Below are 24,255 nucleotides of genomic sequence, written 5' to 3'. Positions count from 1 at the left end.
GAGGTCATAGGGCAGGATGAGAGATTTGAGACCTGGATTCCCTGCCCCTGGCTTCCTTGGTACCATAGCTCTGGCCCCTGGCTTTCTCCCTCCAAGGCTCCAGACCTCCTAGACCACCATTCATCCTTGGTCCTCTTCAGCCCTAGCTTCTCAGTGTCCCTTAACCCCATAGTTGCTGTTCAATCACCAAATTGTGTCCAACTCTTTGCAATCCCATAGACTGCAGCACGCCAGGCCTCCCTGTCCCTCATTATCCCCCGGGGTTTGCCCAAGTTCATGTCCATTGAATCGATGATGCCATCCAACCATCTCATCCTCTGTCACCCTCTTCTCCTCTGCCCTCAATCTTGCTCAGCATTAGGGTTTTTTTCAATAAGTCAGCTGTTCACATCAGGTGGCCAAAGTTTTGGAGCTTCAGCTTCAGCATCAGTCCTTCCAATGAATATTCAGGATTGAATTCCTTTAGGACTGACTGGTTTGATCTCCTTGCTGTCCAAGGGACTCTCAAGAGTCTTCTCCAGCACCACAGTTTGAAAGCAGCAATTCTTCAGCACTCAGCCTTCTTTATGGTCCAACTCTCACGACCGTAAATGACTACTGGAAAGACCATAGGCCACTGGCACCTCTGTAAATAAGCATTCCTTTGTCAAAGGACCTCTGGGTCAGGCTGACTGTTTTCCTGTAGAGATCCTGACGATAATAGCTGTCCCAGATGGGGACCCAGAAAAAATGGATAGTGGATGGGAAGAGGGCCAAAGTAACATGGATGGCATAGGACTATTTGATCCTTGGGAGAAAGTCCAGACCTCAGGGGGGCTTCCAGTGAAGCTAGGGAGAGAAGGCAGATCACCAGCTACCTTAGGGCCCAGAGCTTTTCTGGGGTGGCATCTGCATGCCTGGAGACAGTGGTCTCACTGTCTGGGTCCTGGCTCCTGCCTTGTGTCTCCTGCTGGGAGAATGTGTGGACTCCCAGAGGTAGGGGGTGGGGTGAAGGGACCCTGCGCTCACAGCCCCCTCTTCTCCTGCACTCCAGAAGCAGAAGCCTCTCTAGCCGCTACCTCTACATCGGCCTCTCAGGATTCCCGCCTGTCCTGATGGTGGGGACATGTCCCTTCTCCCCCGACTCCATGGCTCTGAATCCCAGGCTCCCCCTTCCAGTCTGGAGAACTCCCCTCTCTTCCCCTTACATCTCCCTCTTTCCCGCCTCCTGCCCATCTGCCCTGAGAAGGTTTTTAACTCTTTCCCATTTAAAAAAGAAATCAAAACCACCCCAAGCCCCAGTCTCGCTCCACCTCTGCCCTATTTCTCCTTGTGCCTGCACAGTCAACCTTCTTGCCAGACTCCTCCTCCGCTTCCACCCCGTGCCGTGGCATTCAAGCCTAGGCTGTGTTGCAATCAGCAGAAGTCACCTGCTCCTGAAACCAGTGGATTATTTCCACCTAAGTTAGGCCCGATTCAAAGTTCTCCCTGTGCAAATATCATCGCCTTCCCTTGCCTGTGGTTTTCCACCTCTTGTACTCTGTGATCCAGCCGGCTTGTACTGTGTGGGCTCCTCCAGGGTGCCACGCACCCTCCTGGCATATGCTGTTCCTTTTGCTTGTACTGCTTATACTCCATTCCTCCTCCTTCCTCTTTGCTGGGGGTGTCTGCTTAGATGTCCCTGCCTCAGAGAAGACTTTCCTGATGCCTACCCGCAGGTTCAGGTAAGGTGTGCCCCTCTGTGGACCCCATGTGCGTGCTAAGTCGCTTCAGGCATGTCCAACTCTTTGCAACCCTATGAACCATAGCATGCCAGGCTCCTCTGTCCATGGGATTCTCCAGGCAAAAACACTGGGGTGGGTTGCCACGCCCACCTTCAGGGGATCTTCCTGATCCAGGGATCTAACCCATGTCTCTTACATCTCCTGTCTTGGCTGCGGGTGGTTCTTTACCTCTAGCACCACCTGGGAAGCCCTGTGGGCCCTATAGTCCCCTCTATTTCCCTGAGACACAGGTCCCAGGATGAGGGACTTGCCCCAGGATGGTCCGCAAGCATCACCAGGCCATGAACTTCCTGAGGTCAGGGACACTGCCTGGTCTCTATTGCATTCCCAGCCTCTAGCCTAATGCATAGCTCCAGGGGGTACTCAATTCTCAGCTCTAGATGGATGCGTACACAAAGGGCTCTGACCTCCTATGTGCGTGGGTGGCATGGAGCTCAGATGCTCCAGAGGGCAGTGTGGGAGGTGGGACGTTTTAACCTGCAGAGCTGTCCAGCAAAAGGACTGACAGCCCAAGGCAGTGACTGGATGATTCCAGCTGGGCTTTCCATGGTAAAGTCTGGCCTTTGATGGGAAGCATGGACTAGAAGACCCTACAGCGGCCTGAAACTAACACTCAATATCTCCAACTGGCGTGGAACCTGGGCCCTTGCCTGTGGTTCCCCCACACTTGGACAGGCACCACAGGAGACACTGGGGAGACCTCTCCAGAATCCTGGAAGAGCAGGTGAGGTGAGGGCTCGAGTCAGGATCACACTCCCATCACCACAAGAGGGCGCCTTGGGCTTAGACTTGCCCTGAGTCTGCAGGGGGACTGGGAGGCTTACTGGTGCGCTCACTGAGGCATGGCTCTGCAGAAGATGTGATTAGAGTGGCCAGACCTTGGACCAATGCTGGCCCCAAGGTCAAAAGAGTTCATTGGACATCAGAGTTGTTAGGCTGTTTTAAAATTAAATACATATATTATGATTTATTATTTGAGAACTTCGAGAGCAAAGCGGGCAACAAGTTTGTGTGTACTCCCCCTAGTCGGGGGTGGGGGTGGGGGGTGAGGGGGTGGGGCTCAGCACTGGGGTTGGGGTTCAGCATTGTGGATATCAGGGGCAGGGAACAGCTATGTCCTGACCACCACGGCCTCTCCTGTCCACTTCCCGAGAAAGCTGCTTTACTCTGGTTCCCAGAGCACCTCTCACTCTGTCATCCCAACACTAACCCCCTCCAATCCCATTCTGCCAATACGCCTCCTGGCAATGGTGCCATCAGATGGACTCTAGGTCTGATTTTAAAAGAGGCCCAGGATTTCTTCCTGGCCTCTGTCTTCCTTCCATCTGCTCTTGTGGGAAGCCTGAGCTGAATCTCATTCCCTGTGGTCACCCCAAGGCAAGGGGCTGACCCCCCACCCCACACCCCTACACTCTGGGCCCTACAGCCCATCTGGCAGACAGAAAGAACGAACGAGATGAGACTTGTTACTTGGTGGCCTTCCAGGCTGCCTGGCTTCTCCACCCTTCTCCCAGTCCTGACAACTCAATCCAGCTGACATGACAGGAAATGAGAGTGAGCCCGAGGGCCTGCAACCAAGGAGTCCACTTTGCTGAGGTGGGGAACAGGGCTGTGGCCCCACCTCCCTCCCCGAGCACCTTCTCCAGGGGTAAAGCTTGTTTCCAGAAATGTGTCTGGAAGGGTAGACTTAACTCCCAGAGCCTTCTGTCCTTGAAGCAAAAGAAGTTGACAGCTTGCTCAAGTAGAAATGGGGCTGGGGGGCTAGTGACTTCCTAGAGGTGCGGCCGAGGGGATCAGATGTCAATACAGGAAGACCAGAAGGACCCCAGGAGGGATCCAAGTTGAGCACAGTCTGGGGACAACAGGATCTTGGAGCAAAGATTTGGCTGCTTTCTGAAAAAGCCCTCCAGCTGTTGAGGGGGTGGGGGTAGAGGAGGAAGGGGTCATTTGCATAAAATTTACATGTGATTTGCATGTGGTGCTTTTGATGTCCAAAGGCACTGAAATTTCCTGTCCTTGCTTCTTTTCCCTTTTCTTCCCTCTGTTCCTTTCCAACCTCCAGGCAATTCCCTATCTCTCTCCTCTCCCCACAGCTTTTTCTCTTCCACACTAAACAGAGGAATGGAGTGAGTATTAGGCCCCAGGGGTTGGGGCCTACCACCTGCCATCTGCCCAGAGCTCAGAGAGCTGATTTCATGGAGACTCTTGAGTGTTCCATAGAAGCACTCACAGTCTCCATGAAGGAGGGAGGGACAAAGGGTCTTTTGCATGCCTGTTCCAGTTCATCTAGTGGAAATGATCATCAAGCAAGTCAGAAAGAGAAGGAACAAAAATTATCCAACACTGCCCCTCGTCCCACCCAACTTTCAAAGACCCAGGAAGAACATATGACGAAGGAGCAGAGAGAATAGGGTCTCCTCCTATACTTGCTGTGTGACATTGGCAAGTCCTGTGTGTGTGCGTGCCCAGTCGCACAGCTAAGTCCACCTCTTTGCGACCCTATGGAATGTAGCCTGCCAGGCTCCTCCGTCCATGGGATTTCCCAGGCAAGAGAATAGAGGGTAGCCATTTCCTTCTCCAAGGGACCTTCCCAACCCAGGGATTGAATTTGGGTCTCCTGCGTCTCCTGCATGGGCAGGTGGATTCTTTATCACTGAGCCACCTGGAAAGCCTGGGCAAGTCTTCCCTGCTTGTGGACCTCGGTGAGGTCCCTCAAAGTCCCTCGTATGATTGTTTCTAGGTTCCTTCTACTTCGAGTGATAAGATCATAGAAAGGAAAAGAAGAGAAGAGGAGACAGGCTCAGACGCTGGACAGCAGGATTAAAAGCACCAGCTTTGGAGTCAGGCAGACCTAGTCTAAATTTCAACTCTCCCATCTCCTAGCTATATTAATCCCCCTGAACTTCAGTTTCCTCATCCATAAAAGAAATCTAAAAATTGTATGCTTCTCCTAAAGGTGTGCTGACAAAGTAAGAAGGCATATGCCCAGCATGGAGAACTTCCTTGACATATAGTAAGTGCTCAGTCAATATTTATTGAATGAATGAATAAATGAATGAAGGTGAAGTCCTGTCTGCCACCTCTCCCCCAACCTCCCATCCTCCGTCCAATCTCCCTTCCTGCACACAATCTCCCCTCCCATGGTCTGGAACCCACAGCTGTCCTTCCAACTATGAACCTGTAAGGCCCCATACGGCCCCATCTCTTCCCCAGTGGCCCCATTCCCAGGAGTTCCACCCCTCCCAACCCCAGGACCCGAGAATCCTAGGCTACTAGAGCTGAAAGTCCCTTAGAAGTCATTAGGTACATGCTCCTCTGGCTTCTGGAAAAGTAAAGTCCCGGAAAGAAATGTAACTTTGCACATAGAAAAGAGACAGAGGTTCCAGATAATGGCGGTCAGAGAATCAGACCCCTGGTGCACATGGCTATGCAAATGATATGCAAATAGAGATATGGAAATTGCAAGCACACAGGGGTATATAAACTATGTGCAGGCATTTTTCTAGGATGACGGTAGGTGAAGTGCAGTTGTAGATAAGCAATGGCCTCAGGTTTGGGGCAAACCTGAAGTGGAGGAGGGAAAGAAAAGGAGAGGAAAGAGAAGGGAAGGAAGGGACAGCCTGGCAGTGTCCTGAGGCAGATGGGGGAAGGGACATCCCTGGGTTCACTAGGCCTCCAAAAAGCTACTGGTCTCTTTCCTCTGCCAGAAGAAATAGGAAGAAAGTCTCCTGCCTTCTTGCCAAGGGTGGGGAGAGGAGTGGAAGGTGCGACAGGGGGTGAGTGGTTGTATGGACCCGAAGAGGTGCTTATTAAATACTTTCTATCCCTGCAAGGCCACTGTGGCACCCACTGAACCCTTTCTGACACCTGACATGTACCCTACATGGTATTTGGTGCAGTGGGGAAGACAATCAGTTAACAACCAGAAGGAAGAATAAGAAAAGTCCCATAGAACAGGCCACAAGGGCTATTAGGAACATTGAAATGTTACGGTAATTTAATAACAGATCAGGTAACTTCTAACTTCAGAAAGGAGGTGGCATCTGAATTATGTACAGAGGGAATAGAGTGTAGAGCTTTCAAATAGGAGCCCTGTTACTTACTTGCTGGGTAACTTTGGGCAAGCTAAACCCTCTAAACCTCATTTTCCCCATCTGTAAAATGGAAATATAACAGTCCAATGTGTGGTTGTTATGAGGACTAAACAAGATCAAGTGACTTTAAAGTGCTGGTTAGCACACTGCCTGACACACACTGAAAGCTCAATAAATGCTGGATGTTATGACGGGGATTATGGGAGTGGATGGTGAGTGGATATACCACCTGGAAAAAATACTGCAAACGATGCATAGAGGCAGAAAAGTCCAAGATCTGCTCTGTAAGCAGCTTGATAGGGAGACCTGCCTGGAAAGCAAGGCGAGGGCTGCTTCTGCTGGGGGCACCCAGCTTCCTAGGCTTATAGGCAGGTCATCTCTTGACCTTGGCACCTCTTACTGGGACCTGAAGAGTGGAGCAGAAGAGTAGGGGAGCTCAGAGGATGAGTCTATGATGGGTGCTGGAGAGAGCATGGAGTGGGAGTCCAGAGACCTACCCCGGGCCAGGATCCTACCCCCAGCCAGGCTCCTTCCATCACTAGGGTACTGTGTTGCCTTTGGACAAGTCACTTCCCAGCTCTGTACATGAGAGAGGTGGCTGCTCCCACAGCCCCTTCACTCAATAAATAACTTTCACATCATTCTCTCAAAGAGCCTCACAGCAATCTGAAACCTGATAGAGCAGGCAAGAGACAGAATCTTCACCTAGAAAACGTGATAATTAGCTGGGACCCATCCAGGTCCCAGGAGGAGATGAGGATGCATGGGGACTTAGGTGAGCTTGGCCACCTGCTAAGTTCCTATCATTAGATGCAGTTAAAATTAGCACCTGTCCCATTTTATGGATGAGTAAACTGAGTTCAGGGAGGTGATGAGCTTCCTCTCCTGTTACACAGCCGGCAAGCGGCTGAGAGGTAGAATTCCAACTCTAGATTCTTGCCAGCACACTCTCGTGGCTTCTCCAGACACACCAGAACTCCTCCAAGAGCTGGGGCATCTGTCCAGAGGAAAGCTCAGGCCCCCGTTGGTTAATCCTCCAGGGGTTCCTCAATAGGACGAGCCGGACCGGGAGCCTGGGTCGCCGCGGGCCGGGCGCGGTGGGAAGAGGCCGCCGGCCGGTCTGGGGCTGACAGGTGTTCCGCAGGGTCGGGACCCGCCCCGGCAGCACGGACTGCCCCCTCCGCCGGCCCCCGGCTCCCCGAATGCAAATCGCTGCTTTGCCTGGGCCCGGGGCCAGGCGCGGGGGCCCTGCCAGGGGGCGTGGCCCGCGGCCCCCGCCCGCCGCGCGGCGTGCTCACCTGGGGAGTGTGGCAATCCCGCCGCGTCGAGTGCTGCCCGGGCGGCCGCGAGCGAGCAGCGGAGCGCGCGACGGCGGCGGCGGCGGCTCTGGCGGCGGCTCCCGCGGCGGTGGCGGCCGGGGGCGGAAGGCAGGAGACCCTGGCTTCCCCTGGGGCCCGGCTGGGGCAGACGCGAGGGGCCTGGGGGGAAGCTGGCTTTGGCTCCGCCTGGGGCAGGATGGTGAATCTGGAACCCATGCACCCAGGTGAGGGGCGGAGGGCGCGAGCTCTGACAGGTGTCCCTGCGTGCGGGAAGGGACGAAGGACAGGGGCGCCGCTCTCGGGGGTGTTGTTCCCCTGCGGCCAGGTGAGGGCGGTGTGGACAGCGGGTCACCCCGGGCGGGCGGGCGCCTGGAACGTCTGGGGGATTTGGGGGAAGAATGCGGGTGGAGGCTACAGCGTGGGGGTGTCAGGGCTTCTGAAGGCTCGCAGCACCCCAAGAGCCACAACTATGTGGGACCTGAGCGTGCTGGGCTGTCCTAGGCTCGGGGAAGTTGCCTTACTGTTCACTTACTGCAGAAGGGTGGCTCATTGGCTTAACCACGGGTGTGGACCTGGGAGTGCAGAAGTGAGGGAAGTACTTGTATCCACATGTTGGTGTTTGGTGTCCCCGGCATTTATATGAAGTGGAGGCCAAATGGACATTTGTGCCGTCTAGGGGTGCCTAGGAGAAGCGAACAGAGCTGGGCATTTACACAGGCACAACCCGGGCAGCTGCTATGCCGCACCTATATTGATTAGGGCTTACGGAAGTACCTCTGGTGAATATCAGAGGGGAGTCTACCTGTCCTCAGGTATGTTGGGGGAGGAGGTGGAGCAGACCCCGTGAAGGTGTGCCTGCCCCCCAACTCTGTGGATCTAGGTGGTGTTACAGGCTGGTGCACGGCGGGGTTGGGGAGTCCATGTGCAGGGGCTGGGCCGGAGCTCTGTGGGACCCCACCGGAGGAGTAGCCTGCTCAGGGGCCTGTGGGAAGTCCTTCCATCTCTCTGTCTGAGAGGGGACGTGAGAGATGCATCAGCAGTGGGTGCATGGCAGCGGAGACCCAGGGGTACCCAGTTCCTGTGTTCTTTGTTCCATGTCCCATAGATTTAGATTCCAAGCTCTCCTCTCCCCAGGGGTGGGAACGTAGGCCATAGCAATACTCTTCTGGGAGTCAGTTTCCCCTGCATGAAAGGTCTGTGAGCACGGAGTGAACCAGGGCCCTCTCCATTCACCCCGCTGATCCCTCCTTCCCCATCCGGGGGAGGACAGGGGCTCCTAATACCAGAGGCTGGACTTGGTGTTGGAGTGGGGCTTCTGGAGGTCTGAGGGCCTGAGCAGAGAAGGACTCCAGGTGAAGAAAGCTGAGCCTGGTTTGGCCATTTCAAACCAGCGACTTGCCTCTTAAAGGGGGCAGCACCCAATGCATGGCCTTTATTAAGGACTTCAGGGCTGTTGGTGGAATTTTGTTACCTGCTCTTCTTTCTGGAGGAAGCAATTCTCAAGACCCAACCCAAGGAGCATGGCAGGCTAGAGTTTGGCCTTTTCCTGGAGCGGCCAGTCCTGAAATCAAGCAGCAGTGGATGCACGGGGGAGACCCAGGGACCCCAGTTTCCCCAGACGTAGTCCTGATGTGGCTGAGAGAAAGCCAGCTGACAGTGAGGTGTTAACTCTGAGTGGATCCCCGGGCACCAGGACGTGCCAGGAAGGGCTCAGTGAGGCGGAAGGAGCCATCCAACTGGGTATCGTCCAGTGTTTGGGGAAAGTCCATTTCCAGATCCTGAAGCACCAGTATGGAGCTGGACGTGGCCAGGAGCCGATCCTGGGCTCTCGTTCCTCCACTTCCCACCAAGAAGGCCTCAGCACACATGGGGAGCAAGACCTCAGGAAGATCAGAGACTTCCTGGGGGTTTTCCACCTCGTTGTCTTCTGGAGGCTCCTTCTCTGGGGGAAGTGGAAGGAGGGGGTACCCTGCAACCCAGCAGGGAGGCCGTGTGAGGGTGAAGAGGATCTTGCTCAGAGCCCTAGAGGGTGAGGCTGAGGTGAGGAGGCCGAGCCCTCCTTGCCTGGCCTGGGAGAAAGCTCCAGGCTGATGCTTATCAGGAGCCCGGCACCTCCCCCAGCCCTGTCCCCTGCAGGCAGACACCGAGAGGGTGATTAAGCTAAACCTGAGGGGCGCTGCCTCCTCAGGTGGGGTCTGCATCTACCTGGTGTGGGCAACCTGAATCATCTCTCTACAGCTGCTTGCTGCTACTCCCCAGCCCATTTCTTCAGCCTGTCTCCCCTTGGGGCTGTCCAGCCTTCCTGTGAGGTTTCTTGGCCCCTCTGTGGTGTCCGGTTCCCCTTCGACAGCACCTCAAAGGGATCGCTCAGTTTGGGACTTTCTGTGAAGCCTCTCTGACTGGGTCTCCATTTGAGGGTTCCCTTTGCTGGGTCTTCTCAGTGGACTTCTTACTCCAAGGTCATCTTTTTAGGGTCTTTCATTGAGGGCCCTGCTGTGGAGTCTCTGAGGGAGGGTCCATCTATGGAGTGTCTCCTTGTGGGACCCTCTCTCGGGTCTCTCAGTTCAGGATCCTCTTTGCGGAAATTTGGTCTCTCTCTCTCTTTTTTAAAATTATTTATATATTTATTTGGCTGCATTGGGTCTTAGTTGTGGCACTCAGGGCCTTTCATTGCAGAACACAGACTCTCTAGTCGTGTGCAGGCTTAGTTGCTCCACCGCATGTGGGATCTTAGTTCCCTGACCAGGGATCGAACTTGTGCTCCCTGCATTGCAAGGTGGATTCTTTTATATATATATATACACACACACACACACACACACACACACAATAAATTTATATGTAATAAATAAATATATAATAAATTATATATATAAATATATAATTTTATATAAATATATAATATAATATATAATATAAATATATTATATATATATAGTTACACCTAAAACTATCACAACATTTTTAATTGTCTATACTCCTATATATATGTCTAGGAGTATAGACAATTAAAAATGTGATGGTTTCAGGTGGACAGCAGAGGTTCAGCCATGCATACACATGTATCCATTGCTCCCCTCCCATCCAGGCTGGCAAGATGGATTCTTAACCACTGGACCACCAGGAAAATCCTGAAATCTGGTCTCTTTTGAACCCTATTTTTCCCCTCCCAGTGGTCCTGTGTCCTGTGGGTACTTTATAAACAGCACTTGCCCTTCGAATCCCCAGTCTGAGCCCTTGTGGATTCCTCCTCCATTGATTTACTACAAGAGTTTGGGGTGGGGTGTGGAGGGGGGGGTGGGAGCTCACAAAGTGGGATGTGGGCTACCCTGAAGCTCCCCACCCAGCAGCTCCGTTGGCATGTCAGCCCCTGTGCCACAAGCATGTCAGCCCCTGTGCCAGCCCATCTTTTCGCTTGGATAACCTGGGTGCCAGCTGTGATCCAGGTCTGCCTGGGGCCTCAGCACTTTGGATTTTGTAGAGTGCCTCTCCTTTGACACAAACACCCGAGCATGCATGAGGTCACCAGACAGGGGGGCACCCCAGCCAAAGAGGGGCTCCTCCCTCCCAGGCCCCAAACAGGTGGAGGAGTAGACAAGAGTCAGACAGAAGGCTTCCCTGGGGGTGCAGTTAAGAACCTGCCTGCCAGTGCAGGGGACAGGGATTTGATACCTGGTCCATGAAGATCCGGTAACTAAACTTGTGTACCCCAACCACTGAAGTCCACTCGCCTTAGAGCCTGTGCTCCTCAACAAGAGAAGCCACCACAATGAGAAGCCTGCACACCCGGCAACTAGAGAGCAGTACCCACTTTCCGAAAGTAGAGAAATTTGATGTGCAGCAACAAAGACCAGTGTAGCCAGAAAAAAAAAAAAGGAATAAAAAACCTCAGGCAGAAGAGTCAGAAGAGACAGTGGAATTCAGCCTAAGGGGGACACTCAGTTAGTCCCAGGGCACCTCTTGTTTTGCCCCTTTCCTCACTGTGAGCTGTTCCCCATCAGGATTGGGAAAGAAGATTCAAGTCTCACAGACTGATACCAGTTACGGCTCGGGACCCCAGGGTCCTTCCAAGGTCTCATGAGAGGATGTGCATTTCTCCTGAAGTAGAGGCGAGAGTTGTCTCCTCCACAGCAGAGTTGGAAACATGGCTAGCTTAGAAGTAGGACGGTGGGCTCCTTGAATTGCCTCTGGGAGAAGTGCCCCCAGCAGTGCGTGTGGGAGGGAGAAGTCAGGAGGAGCTCCAGTCCCTTCCGAAGAGTTGCAGATGGACTGTAGGAGAGAGGGGAGCGGACCTTTTGCTTTCCCAGCGTCGCCTGGGCCCAGGAGGTCCAGGACACTGGGGGCACTGAGCCTGCAGCCTGGGGAAGTGCTGCCCCTCGGACTCTGCTCCTACAGGTTCACACACACATCCTGGTTCACCAATGTGTCAGGAGGGGCTGCTGCTGGGTCATGCCAGGGCATCAGGAGGGCAAGGCTGGCAGCCAACACCTTGCCCCAGCTTCAGAGAATGACGGCGCCAGTGAGGCAGATGAGGGGCTGTCTGGTATCTGGGTTCTTACACAGAGCAGCTGAGCCTCCGCAGGGAAGGGAGTGATGGCAAGGAGCCTACTCAGTGCCAACTGAGATAAGAACAGCACAGAAGCCCGGCCCCACCCCACACCTCCCCCACTCACCTCCGGCAAGTGTTGTCCGACAGGCAAAGGGTTACGGCGTCTCAGGGAGTTTCGGTGTTGGCCCATTTTTAGGCTGAGACCCAAGAGCTCATTCCGCCCATCAGCCTCAACCTCCTACCCAACAGGAACAGGCTCTCAGTATCTTAGCATCCTATGGCACCTAAGAGCTTTTACAGATCATCTCAGCCTGCCCCTCCATGCAGACCCACATCTCTGTCCGATCCCGAAGTATCACAATGTCACTCCCATGACGGATACGTTGAACAAGTAGATGTCCTGGTAGAGTGTGGAGCCTTTGACTCCTTCAAAAGTTTTTTTTCGATATGATTAGGACTACCTTTTATGCTAATTTAAAAGTTCAGAGAGATGGCTTTCGGATAGATTTAAAGATGGTGCAGGGAATGGGTTTTGGAGGAGAGTCTGTGTTATAGGCATAAAATTACGGTTGAGCTAAAAAGTTACCCTTCTTAAGCGTTAGAAGTTTGGAATAAGTTGATTCAGAATACTTGGTTATCATCCCAGCCTTACTACTACTTAAACTCTTCCTGTGCCCATGAGCGTTTTTCTAATGAAGTCAGAATTTGGAGACTGCAGATGCCTTCCCAGGTAAAGGACAAATTACGATAGTGCTGAGACAGAAAACCAAAGCTGTTTATTGTAATGGGAGAAGGGGACCCCCATCGAAGCCTAAGTATCTGGTTAGTTCACTCATTTATCACAGCTTTCTTTATGCCAAGTGCTGTGCCAGGCTGTTTTCATTCAAAATCTTACTTGCTCATCACAATAACTCTAGGGAGTATCATTCTTTTCTTTTCTTTTTTAGCTGAGAAAACAGGTTCACATGTGTGGCCAGGGTTCCCCCTGCTAGTTAGGATGGCACTGGGATTAAATCCAGGACTGTCTGTCTGCTGTCAAAATCTGTGCTCTGAATTCCCAGGACTGCTGAAGCAGGTTTAAAAGCCCAATGAGGGTGAGAACTCACCCCCCCTCCCACCCGCTTCCTCGCGTCAGTCTCTGGCTTTTTCTCAGCACTGTTGAGAATCCCTATGGGGGAGTGTGACTGAGCCTGTCTGTGGTAGGCAATGCCCAGCTCAAGGGTGGGACTTCATTGGTGGGACAAAGCAAAGCCTGTTTTCCCACTGGAGCAGAAAATGAGGACTAGCAGAAGTCCTTTGCAGGTGTGTCCAGGTGGCCCACCCTAGTTATGCTGAAGCATGGCAGACTATACAGAAAGTTTCAAACTGCAGAGAAAGGACTTTGGTTAGGCTCACGAAATGCTTTCTCAAGTGTCATGCGCTGAGAAGGGTGGCCAGTGTGGTTGCAGGGTTTCCCCTAGAGGTCTGTAACCACACAGGACAGCATGGACGTCTGAGGCAGGCTATACGGAGCTCCACTTATTCATCTGGGAGTGGTCACTTAGGCTGATCACAAAAATACTCCTCAAACTACAGCAGCTCCTAAGTTTGCTTACCCCCTCCCTGCTGCTGGGGTGTTCCAAGGTCTGGAGAGCCTTGGGACTCCCCATCTCTGTCTTGCTTGGCATGACAGTCACCCCTTCTGCATTGCACTCACTGCTACCCCTGGGACCACAATTTAAATCTCTGCCAGAGCCACACACATCATTGCCCTAAACTAAATAAATAAATGAGTTTCGTCCCGCTTTTCCCCCTGGGGGAGGTCCATCCTTCTCCCTCATCCTGATCCTCTCCAGACCTCAGGCATCCAGACTGCCAACTGCTTGATTACCTGATGCAAATGAAGATTGCCTGCTTACCCGACATTGGCTGGGGAGCTGGGTATGCAAATTGGCTCACCCAGACTTTATCAGATTTGAAAGAGTTAAAATGCTGCCCCAGAGAAGAGGGTGGGTGGGGAGTCAACCCAATTTGAATAAAATATTCTTCTGTCTTTAAGGGCTTCAATATTTGAGTGGTTTAATAAGGAGAGGAGTCTAGAGAAAGAGAGTTAGTTCAAAGTTACATCTTTCCTTCTCTCTGTGCACCCTGGAGGAGACTTAGGGGCCCTTAAGTAGTGGCAGCTGTCCGTTGTGGGTAAATGTTTGATTTATTGAAATGAAGCAGGGCAGACAGGCCAGACCAGAAGCACTTGGGGACTGAGACAGGGGGCCTTGTGTAGGTCTTCTCTCGCTGTGGGGCACTGACCCACTCACCACCCCTCTCTTACTAAGAACTGAAAATGCTGAAGGAGTAGGAGAGAAGGTAAGGATTCCCAGAGAGGGCCACACAGATACTAGGGTTTGATCCCTAGACAGTGGGCTGACCTCTGAGAATCAAACAGAGAACAGAGGCAGGACTGGGAAAGAAAGATGAGAAGGGCAGGCCTTGGTTCAAGCATACTCTTACCTCCCAGGTTAGAGTTATTATAGTGGGGGTTGGGGGCAGGATGCGAGATGGATTTCTTATGCTACTTTAAAAATTACTTACATTCTCCAGATGCCAAATGAAGTGAGGATGAAGAATGGGAGACATTCTCCCCCATGCCCCACCCACCCTCTGTTGTATCCTTCCCCTTGTTTAAATTTTTACCAGCTGAGCCAGGCGATGGAAAGTAGTGGCAACGAATGATACAAAGTGGGAGAGACCCTACAGTAGCCGGAAGAGGGGGGAAAGGAGGCTAGCCTAAGAGAAGAGTATATGCGCCCCCAAGCTTATGAATATTCTAATAGTTATACGTTCAGGAATCAGGAATTTGAAAGTCTGATGGTTGTTGTAATTACACATTCATCTTCACTGTTTAGTTACAGCCACATATGTCAGAGCGAGAAAAATTGTGACCTGTTATTAAAATCAGTTGTGTTTTCCCTGCAGATATAAAGATGAGTGGGGACGTAGCAGATTCTACAGATGCTCGAAGTGCTCTCAGCCAGGTGGAGACAGGTAAGGGTCTTCTCTTCTGGGGACAGAGACAGAAAAGCAAGGGTGGGAGAGGGTTATTGGAATTCATCGAATAATGAATCTCTTATTCATTTCTTGTATCCTTTCTGGCTTGGTCTTTCAGCCAATCAGACCCAAAGGCTGAGTCAGGAAGCGAAGAGGTTCCCTAGAGATGTGGGTATGACCCTGGAGCCTTTGAACAGTAGACATTGGTCTACAGTAGAACAAAGTCTCTGGAACTAGGCCTTAGATCCTTAGAAACAAACAAGTTAGGGAGGAGATTCACTTCTCCTTCTACCCCAGCCTTTTTTTTTGTGCCTGCACCATGCAGCATATGGGATCATTAGTCCCCATACCAGGGATCGAACCCACACTCTCTGCTGTGGAAGCGTGGCATCAAACCACTGGACCCCCAGGAAAGTTCTGAGATTCACTTCTTCATTTGCCATTCCAAGACCCCTAGAAACAGCAGGCTGTGTTCCCAGCTGCTACTGGCTGACGGAAGGCGGAACCTGTCTTTGGTAAATGGGAACTAAGGCCTTTTAACCCCAGATTTCTCAATAATTCTACTCAAGTATCTAACCAAAGAGGCCCATGTACAAGTGTTCGTCTTCCAAATTACATGCATGTGGGTGGTAAATAGACCCAGAAAGGAAGGCTTAGTGCCTGGAGATGATTTTGCTTTGTGAATAAGAGAAAGAGAACAGAAAAGAATTGAGAAGAAAGTTTCATAGCTCCCTGCTTTTAACTCTGTCATTCTTACTTTGAAAGCTCCATATAATTAAAAAGAACTTAAAGAAAGATGAGTATAAATTGTAACACCACCAAATAACTTTAATAGCATCCCAACAAGACCTCAATTAGTCTTTCATCTAGATCATTAGAGGCGTAAAAATTAGAAGTGGAAGAGAATCGATGTCCCCCAGAGCTAAAATCTTTTCCCAAGTCTTCAGGTGTAGTCTCATTCCATTCTTTTTTTTTTTTTTTTTTTTCCTTTAGTATTATTTATTTGGCTGCACTGGATCTTAGTTGTGGTACATGGGATCCCATGGGTTCTGTAGGATAGGCGGGCTGGCTTAGTTGCCTTGTGGCATATGAGATCTTAGCTCAGACCAGAGATGGAACCCACGTCCCCTGCATTAGAAGGCAGATTCCTAACTACTAGACCACCAGGGAAGTCCCAGTCTAGTTCCATTCTTAAAGCTAAAAGGCTCCGGATCAGGGGCAAGAGAACTGAGGGTCTTGTGGAGGCATCTGTAGGATATATTTACCATAAACTTTCCTGCCCGCCCCGCTCCCCAGTTTAGTATTGATACTGTCTATCTGCACAGGTGGCGGCACAGGTTTTATATTTTGCTTTGTGTCTGGGGACAGTTAAGTTAGGAGAGGGTGGGCCAATTGCAACCATTTGCCAATTGATTTATTAGCTGAGAATGTGTTACTATAGGGTCTATGGAGTGGGGCATCTTTTCTTCCCAGTTGTGAAGAAAATTGCCTTTTATCTCCAGAACTCAAGCAAGGCTTTCAAATCAGTTCTCCTGAAGAGTATCAGGCCTGTCTCTGTTCTGAACTCTTCCCTAGAAAAAGGAGAGTCCAGAAGCCTTGTTTCAGGGAAGCTGGGCCACCCTCCCCCTGTAGCAGGCTGGCTGGAGCCAACTCTGTTCATCTGGGCCGAGTATATTGTCCCAGGTATGTGAGGACACAGTTAAGAGAATGTCCATATGGGTGGAAGAGTGCACTTAGCAGGCTAGCTCTGGGGCCCTGTTATTAGTTATGGGACCAAGTCAAGGTGCCTGTGTCGGAAGTGAGAAGGACCTATAATAAAACCCTGAAAAGTGAGCCAGGAGGTGGAGGGAGTTCAGATCCTGAGTAGGGATTGGTTGTTTAGTTGTTCAGTCGTGTCTGACTCTTTGCGACCCAGTGGACAGTAGCCCTCCAGGCTTCTCTGTCCACGGGATTTCCCAGGCAAGAATACTGGAGCGGGTTGCCATTTCCTTTTCCAGGGGATCTTCCCAACCCAGAGATTGAACCCAAGTCTCCTGCGTAGAAGGCAAATTCTTTACTGCTGAGCTACCAGGGAAGTAAAGAATCCGCCTGTCAATGCAGGATCTACAGGAGACATAGGTTCGATTCCTGGTCAGGAAGATCCCCTGGAAAAGGGAATGGCAACCCACTCCAGTATTCTTGCCAGGATAATTCCGTGGACAGAAGAGCCTGGCATGCTACAGCCCATAGTGTCCCAAAGAGTCAGACATGACTGAGTGGGGTTAGGAAGGTTTATTTTTTACAGGCCATCTCCACAGTTCTGGCCTCCTGTCTGGGAGTGTAGGAGCTCGCACAGACTAGGTTGTAGGTCCAAGAATCTGAACATAAACTGATCTTTCAAACACAACTGTCATCCCAGTGACTGTCAGTTCAAAATGTGACCTTATACCACTTTGCTTCCCCAAGAGGCAGGAACAGATGACCTTTGAAGAGTATGGATTTAGAATCAAATAGATGTAGGGTAAAGAAAACAGCTTTCCTGCTTACTGGTTGTGTGATCTGATAAGTTAATTTAATTTCATCTTTTTCTCTTTTTTTAAAAATTTATTTTTGTCCATTGATTTGGCTGCACTTAGTTGATTATTGATTAGTTGCCGCATGTGGGATCTAGTTCCCAGGGACTGAACTCAGGCCCCCTGGGTTGGGAACATGGAGTTTTAGCCACTGGACCACCAGGGAAGTCCCAGTTCATCTCTTTTAAAGGGGACAATTAATGTCCATCCTTAGAGAGTAGGTTGAGAGCTGGGATATTTAAAGCCATTAGCACAGTTATGACATCTGTGGCCATCATTTCCTTGAATGGCATCATTAAGGTTTTGTGATTCGGGGGTCTTCCCTGGTAGTCAGCAGTTGGGGCTCTGAGTTTTCACCACAAGAGGCATGGGTTCAATCTTTGGTGGGGGAACTAAGATCCCACATGCCATGCTGCTGCTGCTGCTGCTAAGTCACTTCAGTCGTGTCCGACTCTGTGTGACCCCATAGACAGCAGCCCACCAGGCTCTGCCGTCCCTGGGATTCTCCAGGCAAGAACACTGGAGTGGGTTGCCATTTCCTTCTCCAGTGCATGAAAGTGAAAAGTAAAAGTGAAGTCACTCAGTTGTATCTGACTCTGCGCGACCCCATGGACTGAAGCCTACCAGGCTCCTCCGTCCATGGGATTTTCCAGGCAAGAGTACTGGAGTGGGGTGCCATTGCCTTCTCCACCACATGCCATGAGCCTGGCCAAAAAAAAAAAAAAAAAAAAGATGCAATGTACATAACGAACCTTTCTGCTAAGTGTTTTGGGGCTGCAGGTAGCTAGAGTGCCCTCACCCCTTCACTCAGGCCTTGAGGGTCAACCCTAGATATTGATTTTGCTCCTTCCTTCCACCACTCAGGGAAGAATTCTGTATGGGTCCTACACTCCAAGGAGACCCGTTAGTCCATGTTGTCTGGAACACCTCTACCCGCCGATCCTTCACTTTTAGGGGCTCAGCTTGGTAGCTGGTAGCATCCATACTTGGGTGATTGTCAAATTACTGCATGTTTTTAAAAGCAAGAAAAAAAGAGGTAGCTAATTAAAGTAACCAAACTTCCTGGAAAGTCGTTCTGACTCATTTTTTATGAAGGAAAGCTCATGGTGAGTCACAGTGGTTACCAACCTGGTTTAATGGCTTCCTTTGGATTTTTGAAAGGCGGATTACCCTTCCAGGCAGTGCATGAATTAAGGGGTAGTTTGTCTCTGGGTTTTAAAGGAACTATAAACAAGGGTGACCTAGAAAGCCCCAGGTCCCAGAGAACACCCTTGGTGTTGTGTGAAATCCCCAAGAGGCACACGGTGGGAGCTGAGAAAGGGAAGTGAATTTCCCTTTCAGTCTGGCCAGACCGACATAGGAGAGCGTTCTCGGGTCCAGACACAGACCTCCCCGGCTGGAGGAGACCTGGCAAGGCCGCTCATCCTTCTCTTTCCTGCCGTCTGGGCAGACAGGTAAATTCAGAGTGTCTTTGTGACAGCACGAAGGACCAGAGAAAGCTCCCGATCCCCGTCCAGTGCTGTTTCCACATCGCCCAGAAGACCGGAACCGAGCTGTTTCTATTGTAGCTGTTTTGTCCCTCAGTTGTGTCTTGACTCTTTGTGACCCTATGGACTATAGCCCACTAGTCTCCTTCTGTTCATGGGATCTCCCCAGGCAAGAAATACTGGAGTGGGTTGCTGTTGCCTTCTCCAAAGCTGGTTCTAGACTTCTAAACTTTTCTGAATCCCTACTTTGAATCCCTGTTTTTACTTTTCCGTCGTACTTAAGCTGACATCATATACTTTTTTTTTTTTTCTGTTCTCACTTGAGTGGTTGATAAGAAAATAAGGTTACCCACATTTCAAAAGCCCCTGGCTCTGTACTGACCAACCCCAAGCACCCACACAGCTGACCCTATGACTTTTGACCACACCGGTCATGATGTAGCTTCCAACACAGGGGAGGACAGATGGGGTGGTCTTGGGAAGAGGAAGATAAAGGCCAGTCACATCCACGGAGCTTCCTTCCCATACCCAGGCCCATGGAGCCAGCTGTAACTACATCACCTCATTTCATTCTTACAATCCACGTTTTTATCAGTGAGGAAATTGTGACTCAGAATGAGAAACTAACTAGCCCAGGATCACACAGTTTCTAACCAGGAATCAAACTCGGGCCTGCCTGACTCAGGCTATTAACTCCCTGCAGATTACTGGGCAAGTGTTCCCTACCTGGATGTTGATTTTCCTCCCCATTAAGGAGGATTTGGGGGCTTCTCAGTGTAAAGAATCAGGAGACAGGTGAGGAGGGTTGTGGATCCCTGGGATGGGAAGATCCCCTGGAGTAGGAAAAGACACCCCACTGCAGTATTCTTGCCTGGGAAAAATCCCATGGACAACGGAGCCTAGCAGGGTACAGTCCATAGAGTTGCAAAGAGTCGGACATGACTGAGCGACTAAATAACGACAACAAAGGAGGGTTTGGGGATGGATAATCTTTAAGGGCTGGATTTTTAAAGATGTGTACGCAGCTCTGCTTTTCAAAAATCTCATTCCTCGGTTCGCACACCCACGTGGTGCGTTTGTGTGTGGGCCTCCTCAGGCCCGAGCTGCCTGTCCACCCCATCACCTGCCTCAGCCCCTACATCTCCTCTCAGCCCACTCTCCTCTGACTCCTCCAGCTGCCTGGCTGAGTTCAGGCTCCGATCTCTCCTCTGACCTCACTGGCAGGTCCCCTTGTGTCAGAACCTGGGTTCAGAAAGATGAAGAAACAGTCCCTGTCTTCAAGGAGCTTTTCTCCAGGACTTCAAGGTGCAGTGGGTAACAGGGCCAACTTGTGTCTGCCAGGAGTGCTTTTGAACAAAGTATTTGGTCTTTACAACAGTTCTATGCAGCTAGATGGCACCATCCCACTTTGCCGATGGGGAAATTGAGGCTGGTTAGCAAATTTCCCCAAGATTCTGAATCTAGCAATTGACATAATTAAATCTGGGTCTTTCTAGTGACCTTTTTTAAAAAAATAATTTTATTTACTTATTTGTTTTTGGCTGTGCTGGGTCTTCGTTGCTGCACAGGCTTTTCCCTGGTTATGGAGAGCGAGGGCCACTCTCTAGTTGTGATGTGTGGGCTTCTCATCATGGTGGCTTCTCTTGTTGCAAAGCACAGGCTCTAGGGCGTGCAGACTTCAGTAGTAGCAGCTCGTGGGCTCAGTAGTTGCGGCTCTCTTTCTACTGACTTTTCACCTAAAGAAGGTGGTGGGAAGACATGAGACCTTCACGGGGAACAAGGGACAGATGACGCAAGAGAGTGGCGGCATCAGAGAGATGCTAAAACGACGGCGGGTGGCTCCAGCCAAAGGGGCCAGAGGGGAGCCAAGCCCCTGCCGGGGGTTGGGGGGGCAGTCTCTTCCAAGAGGCGGAAGCCTTGTCTGCTGCCAAAAGGCGCTTGCTGGGAAAGAGAGAGAAAGAGCTGGGGTCCACTCACTCCCTTTGGTGAAGTGTGGAGGGTGAGGATCTGGCCTCAGAAAGAAGTGTCTCCTCTCTTCTCTCATCCAGCCTTACCAACGTACCGGGCCCAGCTCCTCGCAGTCGGCAGGCTCAGCTGTCATCCGTGGGGTGGGGGGATTGCAGACCCAGATGTCAGTGGAGCAGATGCCTCGGCACTCCGTCCTGCTCAGAGATCTGGAAAGGAAGGACTCCATGAGGGGAGCCCACGGGGAGGAGAAGGCGGACAGGAAGTAAAGGGAGCAGGGACTGGATTTCATCAGTCATGCCTTCCTGTTGCCCTTCTCTGCTTCACTTATCTGTGAGATGAAACTGCTCACTGTGTCACATTCTCCAGAAGGACCAGCCAGGCAAGTTAGCTGTGTGGGGTCCCTTTGCAGGAAATCTCTCCTCACTTAAATCTGGGAACTTTTTTTTTTTAATAATTAATTTGTACCGGAGTATCACTGCTTTACAATGTTGTGTTCGTTTCTGCTGTTCCGCCAAGTGAGTGAGCTATACACGTACATATATCCCCTCTTTCTTGGATTTCTCTCCCATTCAGGTCACCACAGAGCACTGAGTAAAGTTCCCTGTGCTGTACAGTAGGTTCGCATTCAGTTCAGTTCAGTCGCTCGGTCGTGTCCAACTCTTTGAGACCCCATGGACTGCAGCAGGCCAGGCTTCCCTGTCCAGCACCAACTCCCGGAGCTTACTCAAACTCATGTCCATTGAGTCGGTGATGCCATCCAACCAGCTCATCCTCTGTAAACCCCTTCTCCTCCCGCCTTCAATCTTTCCCAGCATCAGGGTCTTTAGAGTGAGTCAGTTCTTCACATCAGGTAGCCAAATTATTGGCGTTTCAGCTTCAGCATCAGTCCTTCCAATGAATATTCAGGATTGATTTCCTTTAGGATAGACTGGTTGGATCTCCTTGCTGTCTGAGAGACTCTCAAGAGTCTTCTCAAACACCACAGTTCAAAAGCATCAATTCTTTTCCGCTGAGCTTTCTTTATAGTCCAGCTCTCACATCCATATGTAACTACCCGAAAAACCATAGCTTTGACTAGATGGACATTTGTCGGCAAAGTAATGTCTCTGCTTTTTAATATGCTGTCTAGGTTGATCATAGCTTTCCTTCGAAGGAGCAAGCGTCTTTTAATTTCATGGCTGCAGTCACCATCTGCAGTGATTTTGGAGCCCCCAAAAATAAAATCTTTCACTGTTTCCACTGTTTCCCCATCTATTTGCCCTGAAGTGATGGGACCAGATGCCATGATCTTAGTTTTCTGAATGTTGAGTTTTAAGCCAACTTTTTCACTCTCCTCTTTCACTTTCATCAAGAGGCTCTTTAGTTCTTCTTAGCTTTCTGCCATAAGGGTGGTGTCATCTGCATATCTGAGGTTATTGATATTTCTCCCAGCAATCTTGATTCCAGCTTGTGCTTCATCCAGCCTGGCATTTCACATGATGTACTCTGCATAGAAGTTAAATAAGCAGGGTGACAATACACAGCCCTGACATACTCCTTTCCCAATTTTGAACCAGTCTGTTGTTCCATGTCCTGTTCTAACTGTTGCTTCCTGACCTGCATACAGATTTCTCAGGAGGCAGGTCAGGTGGTCTGGTATTCCCATCACTTGAAGAATTTTCCACAGTTTGTTGTGATCCACACAGTCAAAGGCTTTGACATAGTCAATAAAGCAGAAGCAGATGTTTTTCTGGAACTCTCTTGCTTTTTCGATGATCCAAGAGATGTTGGCAATTTGATCTCTGGTTCCTCTGCCTTTTCTAAATCCAGCTTGAACATCTGGAATTTCCTGGTTCATGTACTGTTGAAGCCTGGCTTGGAGAATTTTGAGCATTACTTTACTAGCGTGTGAGATGAGTGCAATTGTGCGGTAGTTTGAACATTCTTTGGGATTGGAATGAAAACGGAACTTTTCTAGTCCTGTGGCCACTGCTGGTTCTCATTAGTTATGTTAAATCTGGCAGCTTTCTGCATGGTTTTAAGAAGCAATGGACACAATTATATAGGGGAGCCTGGAGAGGTTAGTGATTCTCATAAAAGCCCAAAGAAAGAATGAGGAACTGATTCAGGATGAGAAATCCCATCTCAATTTGTTTATTCCTGGGACCTCACTGTCTCCACCCTACTGCGTCCCCAAGAAAAAGTCTGAGGATAAAGAAACTACAGCTTATTGCAACCAAGAGATGCACTTCCAGGCAGAAACAGGCAGAAGACTCTGGAGATGTGTATGATTTTTAACCCAAATGTTTATGCTATAAAACTGTTCTTTCAATGACACAGAGGACAGCCGGGGTCTAGGAAGTACCTGGGGTGAGGTGAGACTTGGAGGAAGGTGCGCAAGAGTCTCCTCTTGATAGCTCTTCCTAATGAGGCATGGGGGTAAATACACACACACTCACATGCACGCCTTTTATGATTAAATGACAAGAGTAGGTGTGAAAGCACTTTGCAAAGTGTCTGTCACCATACAAATATAATCCATCATTAGGTTGATAATTATCGGAAACATTCAGGAGACAAGATAAAGAAAGCTCTGTCACTTAGCAGTGTGGGACCAGTCTGCTGGTGCCCTAGACCTGAGTTTGCTTGTCACAATATGGGGAGGAGAGGGCTGGCTGCAGGAATAAAGTGAAGGGAATGGGCCAGGTGGGCTCTAGGACTCAAGCCCAGAGACTCTGGTCCCGTGCCTTAGTCTGAACCTACTCTGTCCCTTACCTCTCTGGAGGAGTAAAAGGAAGTCACGGCCCCTGCAGATGTCCAGGGGGAACTGACAAATTCCTGGGGAGGCCAGGATTCTGAGAGGGAATCTCATTCATGCCTCACTCTTCCTTTGCAGATGTTTCAAATCTGTCCCTGGAAAATGAAAGAATCTGTTGTTCTTAGAGATGTTTTCCCATTTATCATCCATCCTTAAGAAAAGCTAACCCCATCATTTCTCTTGGCCACCTGTCCTTACTGGATGCAGTTCTCAGAGTCTGAAAGTCCTTATCTCTTGCCTATGACCCTCTTGCTGCAGTAAAAGCCCCATGCCTCTTGTTCTGGCCTTCCACAAGTGGCTTCCGTCTCACCGTGTTGCCAGTTTCTGTGGCCGGGAGATTAGGAGGTACTCTTTCACCATCCAGGCTTCCTACTGTGGCCATGTGTGCTGGAGACCTCAGGAGAGCAGCCTGTGGTGTCGGGAGGTATCTGCCTCCAGCACACAGAGAACCTCAGCAAATAAAACAGCTACTCCAGCAGCTCACACCTGTGCTGCACAGCTCACAGACACTTTCTCACCATCTAGTCCCAAATCCAACCCTACAGGGCAGGACCATGCTGCTCAGATGATAGGTGGCTGGGCCAGCCCTGCCAGGCACCTCTCCCTCTTCCTTTCTGGGGTCCCTTGAAGGATGTACCCCTCTCCCTGCCCAAGCAGCCCTGAAGCGCTTGGACCTCCTTTTCTCTTCGATCTAAGAGGGAG

General features: G+C 50.5%; 1 protein-coding gene across 4 annotated transcripts in view; it reads left to right on the top strand.

Moving 5' to 3' along the window:
- The first annotated feature begins 513 nt into the window (after positions 1-513).
- POU2F3 (POU class 2 homeobox 3) overlaps positions 514-24,255 on the top strand; it is a 94,519-nt gene continuing 70,777 nt past the window's right edge. For 2 of the 4 annotated variants that reach the window (XM_025266762.2, XM_025266759.2), the window contains exons 1-2: positions 514-1,703; positions 14,678-14,746. In XM_025266762.2, coding sequence (XP_025122547.2) covers positions 14,714-14,746 — 33 coding nt within the window. In that variant the 5' untranslated portion in view covers positions 514-1,703; positions 14,678-14,713. Of the gene's footprint in view, positions 1,704-7,203; positions 7,401-14,677; positions 14,747-24,255 lie in introns of those variants that run through there. The other 2 variants (XM_025266761.2, XM_006044895.3) reach the window with 1 other exon arrangement.

The sequence above is a fragment of the Bubalus bubalis genome, chromosome 16, assembly GCF_019923935.1.
Source record: "Bubalus bubalis isolate 160015118507 breed Murrah chromosome 16, NDDB_SH_1, whole genome shotgun sequence".
Lineage (NCBI taxonomy): Eukaryota > Metazoa > Chordata > Mammalia > Artiodactyla > Bovidae > Bubalus > Bubalus bubalis.
Note: the sequence above shows the minus strand (reverse complement) of the source record. Positions and strands in the feature narration are given on the sequence as shown.